At 45.3% G+C, this 7,118-nt stretch overlaps 1 protein-coding gene across 4 annotated transcripts in view; it reads left to right on the top strand.

Moving 5' to 3' along the window:
* The first annotated feature begins 2,440 nt into the window (after window positions 1-2,440).
* The window catches only part of UGGT1 (UDP-glucose glycoprotein glucosyltransferase 1), a 113,442-nt gene continuing 108,764 nt past the window's right edge, over window positions 2,441-7,118 (top strand). For 2 of the 4 annotated variants that reach the window (XM_010342229.3, XM_003931603.4), the window contains exon 1: window positions 2,441-2,649. In XM_010342229.3, coding sequence (XP_010340531.1) covers window positions 2,592-2,649 — 58 coding nt within the window. In that variant the 5' untranslated portion in view covers window positions 2,441-2,591. Of the gene's footprint in view, window positions 2,650-2,684; window positions 2,831-7,118 lie in introns of those variants that run through there. The other 2 variants (XM_010342230.3, XM_074399801.1) reach the window with 2 other exon arrangements.

Below are 7,118 nucleotides of genomic sequence, written 5' to 3'. Positions count from 1 at the left end.
CCCAGGTTCAAGCAATTCCCCCTGCCTCAGCCTCCTGAGTACCTGGGATTACAGCACCTGCCACCATGCCCAGCTAACTTTTTTGTATTTTAGTAGAGACAGGGTTTCGACATGTTGGCCAGGCTGGTCTTGAACTTCTGACCTCAAGCGATCCACCTGCCTCAGCCTCCCAAATGCTGGGATTACAGGTGTGAGCCACTGTACCTGGCCCAAATTGCATTTTTCTAACATTCTTTCAAAAGGAGAGCATCTTCCCAGTCAACAGTCAGTTGACCACAAGAATTTTATTGCTAGACAAAGGCTAGCAATAAAAATGAATATCAAGAGAGAAATCTGCCTTAGAGAAAAGAACCCACATTTCTTGTACATGTGGCTTAAATGGCAGCATGGATGGACTCATGTATCTTTCTACAGTGAGAAAAATAGCATCAGAAAATATCTTAGTATCTTTTTTTTTTTCTTCTTCAGACAGAGTTTTGCTCTGTTGCCCAGGCTGGAGTGCAGTGGCACAATCTTGGCTAACTACCACCTCCACCTCCTGGGTTCAAGCAATTCTCCTGAGTAGTAGCTGGGACTACAGGCACCCGCTACCATGCCCAGCTAAGTTTTGTATTTTTATTTTTAGTAGAAATGGAGTTTCACGGCTGGGCGCGGTGACTCACGCCTATAATCCCAGCACTTTGGGAGGCTGAGGCGCGTGGATCACGAGGTCAAGAGATCGACACCATCCTGGTCAACAAGGTGAAACCCTGTCCCTACTAAAAATACAAAAATTAGCTGGGCATGGTGGCGTGTGCCTGTAGTCCCAGCTACTCGGGAGGCTGAGGCAGGAGAATTGCTTTAACCCAGGAGGCGGAGGTTGCGGTGAGCCGAGATAGCACCATTGCACTCCAGCATGGGTAACGAGCAAAACTCCGTTTCAAAAAAAAAAAAAAAAAAAAAAAAAAAAAAAAAAAAAAAAAAAAAATTAGGCCAGGCTCAGTGGTTCACGCCTGTAATCCTAGCACTTTGGGAGGCTGAGGTGGGTGGATGACCTGAGGTCGGGAGTTCAAGACCAGCCTGGCCATCATGGTGAAATCCTATCTTTAAAAATAAATAAATAAATAAAAAGAAAAAAAAAGACTGTAACTTGCTCCCAGGAACTGGAGAAAACGTAAAAAAAAAAAAAGGAAGATTGGAATCCATTAGTGTTCTATTAGTCATCTCCTTCATTCTCCTCTCCTTCCTCCCCTTCATCATCATCTTGGCTCATGCTTACTTCTTAAAATTATTTTGGGCCGGGCGCGGTGGCTCATGCCTGTAATCCCAGCATTGGGGAGGCCGAGGTGGGTGGATCACCTGAGGTCAGCAGTTCGAGATCAGCCTGGCCAAGATGGTGAAACCCCATCTCTACTAAAAATACAAAAATTAGTCGGGCACAGTGGCTCCAGCCTGTTAATTCCAGCACTTTGGGAGGCCCAGGAGGGTGGATCACGACGTCAGGAGTTCAAGACCAGCTTCGCCAAGATGGTGAAATTCCCGCCTCTACTAAAAGTACAAAAATTTGCCAGGCATGGTGGCTTACGCCTGTAATCCCAGCTACTCGCGAGGCAGAGGTGGGAGAAGTGGGAGAATCGGTTGTGGGGGTGGGGGCGGGAGGGGGCCGCGGCAGAGGCTGCAGTGAGCTGAGATGGCGGCGCCTTATTCCAGCCTGGGCGACAGAGCAAGACTCCAAATCAAAAATGAAAAAGTATTTTCGTCTCTTCATTCACTTTGACTTCTCTATTTTTTTAACCACCGCCTGTCAGCAGGAACACTTTGACTTAATACAGTTAAAAAATACACCCTCCAAAGAGGTATTCATTTCTAGGTGGGTGAAATGCTACCTATTCCAGAACAATTTTAAACTGCTTTATATTAGTAAAAAAAAAAAAAAAAAAAAAATCAGTGTCCTGATTGTTCAAAACAAAAAAAAAAAAAATGAAAGGACAAACGAGTCACTACAGACTAAGCTGCCGCTGCCCGATTAAGATAAGCTAAACCGGCTCCTAAAATTTAAAAGTCTTCCTTTCATCGTGCCTCCTGGAAAGCAGCTATCAAAACTTTAGGGTTTAGTGTAAAGTCTAAGATGCTTAGAAACATTAAGACAATTGTCCTTACTGTGCCACCGAAGACTTTAACAAAGGTTTAAGGGACTAAGTCCCACAGTCCAAATTGGAACTTCACCGACTGTTAAAGCTTTCGGGTCTCAGGTGTCGGTCCCACGCACCCTCCCAGGACCTTGAAGACTGGCAGCTGCCCCGCCACCCTGAAAGGCGGAAGTGAGGACAGAGGCGGGACTTCTTCGGAGACAAGATGGCCACCGCGCGACGCTCTGGGTTGCCAGGTCGCGACTCGGTAGCCGGAAGTCCTCCAGCGTTCGTCTTTAGGAAGCGGAAGTAAAAGGGCGGCCGGCCGCTGGGCAGTTTGTCTGCGGGGCAGGCTGTAGAGCGAGCCGCGGGAAAGGCGCGTGTCGGCTTCTCACTGGCGCAGCCTGCACCGCCGCTGCCGCTCCGCCCCGCCCCGCCCCGGCCTTGTCTCTGGCGCTGTAGCGGACTAACCGCGGCCCAGGCATGGGCAGCAAGGGAGACGCGAGCGGTGCGTGTGCTGCGGCTGCGCTGCCGGTGACAGGTACCCAGGGGTGGCGTGAGGAGGCCTCATGGACGGAGAGAGGGTTTGAGGCGCGAGGCGACCCTGTGCCCCCGTCACATTGAGCTTCCGCCTCTCCCGTGACTCAGTTTCCCTTCCGGTGTCCCAACGCTTCCCCTATTTTCTAGCGCCCCGAGTTGCCCTCAGTGGTCTTCTTGGCAAGGTATCGCTTCCGCGGGGGTGGCGGCGGGCTCCGCTCAGCGGTCTTGAACCTTCCTTGAAGAGCTTTGGGTCCTTGTGCCCAAATGCAGAGGGAAGCGGGGGAAGTGTCCTACCATGAATTTAGACCAAGCTTGAGCCTCCGTGAGTTGAGAACCAGGACTTTGCAGGTCCCTGACTGCAGAACGACGTGCTTTTAAAAATAGATTTGTGTTTTTCCTGAAACGAATTCGGGTTGATGCGTGTTGGTTGCTGTTTTCCTTTAATACTGTGATCTCTTGGCTGGAAATGGGACGATCCGGTTTCACTTTTAATGTGGGATCTGCCAGAATGAGGTCTACGTCCGTTGCCAATAATTTATAGATGTGAACCGTGTTTGTTCCTTGGCCAGAATCGGCAGCTTGTTCTGCGTTTCTTGGCAGATTTGAGAAGGAGCATATTTTGTTCGTTTGAAGTCCTGGGGTCTTTTGCCTCACTGTGCTACACTGTTTTGGAAACATTCATTGGTGCACTTGCCAGCCAATTTTAGTGTAAAGTGCCCTCCTTTCAAGAATCTTACATTTGCAAGCCTTTGAGGACATTTTAAATAGCTATTTAACAACACTACAAAACTTGGAATGATTGTAGCCTTTGCACTTGGCTTGCTTTTTTTAAATTTTATTTAATAAAGGGGGTCGAATTTAGCAACACTTGACTTGCTTTTGATAAACTTAGCTGGAGTTTATTTTTTAAAAATTCTCGTTTTTTATTTATGAGAATTTTAAATAAAAATTTAAAACTCTCATATTTATTTATTTATTTATTTTGTAGAGGTAAGGTCTTGTTTCGTTTCCCAGTCTGATCTTGAACTCCTGGTCACATGAAACTTATTAAAGGAAGTAAGCATAATACTTCGTACAGTACCATGGCACATTTATAATATGTATTGAACTTCAGGGGAATATATTAAACTATGAAGAAAATTCTTTCAAACTTCCCTGCAGCTGTCCATGAGTTTCCCTGTAACAACACAAGGTGATGTGATCATTTTCTTTTGTTTTTGAGATGGAGTTTGGCTCTTGTCATCCAGGCTGGAGTACAATGGCGAGATCTCGGCTCAATGCAGCCTCCTCCTCCCCGGTTCAAGCGATTCTCTTGCCTCAGCCTCCCGAGTAGCTAGGATTACAGGCATGTGCTACCTTGCCTGGCGAATTTTGTATTTTTTGTAGAGACAGGGTTTCTCCATGTTGGTCAGGCTGTTCTTGAACTCCCAACCTCAGGTGATCTGCATGGCCTCCCACAGTGCTGGGAACAGGCTGGAGCCACTGAGCTCGGCCAGGAAGGTGTGGGTTCTAAGCACTGCTGTTTATTAGTTAGGCAAGGTGAACTTAGTGTCTTTGAGCTTTCACTTTTCTTTTTTCTTCTATTTTATTTTATTTTTTTGAAATGGAGTCTAGCTCTGTTGCCCAGGCTGGAGTGCAGTGGTGCAGTCTCAGCTCACTGCAACCTCTGCCTCCCGCGTTCAAGTAATTCTCCTGCCTCAGCCTCCCGAGTAGCTGGTACTACAGGCACCTGCTACCACACCCAGCTAATTTTTGTATTTTTAGTAGAAACGAGGTTTTACCACATTGGCCAGACTGGTCTTGAACTCCTTTGGTCTCAGGTGATCCACCTGCCTCAGCCTCCCAAAGTTGGGATTACAGGCGTGAGCCACTGTGCCTGGCACTTTTCTTATTTTTAAAGTGGAGATGATATATTTCATCCATGCATGTAGCATATTCGTGGAATTTCTTCTGAGTGCCAGGCATCTGGCACTTTGGTGAACAAAGTAGACATGGTTGCTGCCCTTAGAGAACTTTCATGCCCTGGGTTGTTGTATATAAGGATTAGATAACATTGTGTATATAAAGCACAGCCCAGAGTCCTTGCTTGTTAAGTGCTAAGGTTTCCTCCGGGGGCTTTGTCATACTCCCAGTTTCCTCCCCACTCTACATGCTGTCTACCTGGGGTTACCGTGCAGTGGCGTCCAATTTGTCATTAGGGAATCACCACTTTCTGAGGCTTACACATCTAGGCTCCTTCAGGACAAATTGTAATATAGCTAATAGCGTTACACTGCTAGAACCCTCTTCATATGATGCTCTGTCTCCAGTTTAGAAACTTAGTGACTCAGTAAGGCCAGATTAAAAAAAAGAAGAAAAACTCAGTAACTTTGGGGGAGAATTTTTTTCTCTCAGCCACAGAGGATGTATTCTCAATGTGTGTATTTTTGAGGTTATTTAATAACAATGATGTACTCTATAATCTAGAAGATAGTTTTTTCTTACGATAAAATGTTTTACTGCAACAGTCAATTCCAATATAGTACTTGCCACTTTACAAAGTGATTTTTTTATTGCCTGTTCATTTTCTTTCTTTCTTTTCTCTTTTTCTCTCTTTCTTTCTTCTTTTTTTTTTTTGACAGGGTTTCACCATGTTGGCCAGGCTGGTCTCCAACTCCTGACCTCAGTGATCCGCCCACCTCGGCCTCCCAAAGTGCTGGGATTACAGGCATGAGCTACTGTGCTGGGTCAGCCTGTTCATTTTCATATTGACCCTGTGAGGCAGATACTGTTAGTCCTACTTTAATAGTCTTGGAGACTAAGGGCCAGAGAAGTTAGGTAACATACATATGGTTAAAGTGATAGTAAGTAGCAAACTAAAGAATTGATCACAGCTGCCCTGATGCTAAAAGGTTCTTCTTTTTTTCTTTTCTTTCTTTCTTTTTTTTTTTTTTTTAAAACAAACCGTGTTTATTGTGTACTGTAGAACAGGTTTTTGAGGTTGCAGTCTGTGGGCCTGTCTGAAAGGGTGTCTATGGTTAGACCTAAGAGAATGTTTTTTTTTCCCGAGATGGAGTCTCACTCTGTCGCCCAGGCTGGAGTATGGTGGCAGGATCTCAGCTCACTGCAATCCCTGCCTCAGTCTCCCAAGTAGCTGGGACTATAGGCACATGCCACCATGCCAGACTAATTTTTTGTATTTTTAGTAGAGACAACGTTTCACCATGTTAGCCAGGATGGTCTTGATCTGACCTAGTGATCTGCCCGCCACAGCCTCCCAAAGTGCTGGGATTACAGGTGTGAGCCACTGCACCCAGCCAGTCCTAAGAGAATTCTTGGGTGATCTGAAGTTGTACATAAAAGTTTGGGTCTTGCAACTGGGCATGGTGGCTCACACCTGTAAACCCAGCACTTTGGGAGGGCGAGGCAGGCAAATCATAAGGTCAAGAGTTTGAGACCAGCATGGCCAACATGGTGAAACCCCATCTCTACTAAAAATACAAAAATCAGCCTGGCATGCTGGTGGCTGCCTGTAATCCCAGCTACTTGGGAGGCTGAGGCAGGTGAATCGCTTGAACCCAGGAAGTAGAGGTTGTAGTAAGCCGAGATTGTATTACTGCACTCCAGCTGGGGTGACAGTGTGATACTCAGTCTCAAAAAAAAAAAAAAAAAAAAAAAGTTTGTTCCTCTGTGAGAAGTGTCAGTAACTTTACTAGATTCCAAAGAAGGCCTACATCCTCTTCCCTGACCCAGCCAGGAATCACTGCTAGCAGGTTTCATTATATAAAATCTAGTTTGGTTATCTCTGATTTCAGTAGGTTCCATTTTTGTGTGTGTATTCGTTAGTTTTTGTGGTCTTTATAGCAGTTTTTACAAATGTTGATTTTGAAAAGCACTCCTGAGTGTTTTTATTTATAAGTGAGATGTTCATGTTATTATTAGATTTTGAGACAGGTCTTGACCTGTCGCCCAGGCTAGAATGCAGTGGTGCCATCATTGTTCACTGCAGCATGGACTTCCTGGGCCCAAATTCTCTTCCCACTTCAGCCTCCCAAGTAGCTGGGACCACAGGTGTGTGCCACGAAGCCTGGCTAATTTATTAATTTTTTTTTTCTCAAAAGAAGCTGGCAGTGCCTTGAACTTAGAATGCTTCTAAAAGCCACTCTTCTATTTGGTATAATTTATTTTGCTTTTGATGATCGTTCTTCGGGGATACTGTATGTTATATGAAACAGGATGTTAATGCAAATGATGCTTTTTATAAAAAGAAGCTGTTGACTGGTCCTTAATGTGGACAGCCTCCCTCAGTGATAGTATTACCAGTATAGATATAACCAGTATTAAGGAACTGGAATGAGATGGAAGTGAGCCTTACCAGAGCTAACATTCTGAAGCCCAAGGATAGGTTAGTGTTTTCCATGTGTTCATACCCCCTTTTAGTTCATTCTTATGGGTGGAGCTTGGATACTGACTTTTATATAGCTCAGGGGA

Source organism: Saimiri boliviensis, chromosome 5, assembly GCF_048565385.1.
Source record: "Saimiri boliviensis isolate mSaiBol1 chromosome 5, mSaiBol1.pri, whole genome shotgun sequence".
NCBI lineage: Eukaryota > Metazoa > Chordata > Mammalia > Primates > Cebidae > Saimiri > Saimiri boliviensis.
Note: the sequence above shows the minus strand (reverse complement) of the source record. Positions and strands in the feature narration are given on the sequence as shown.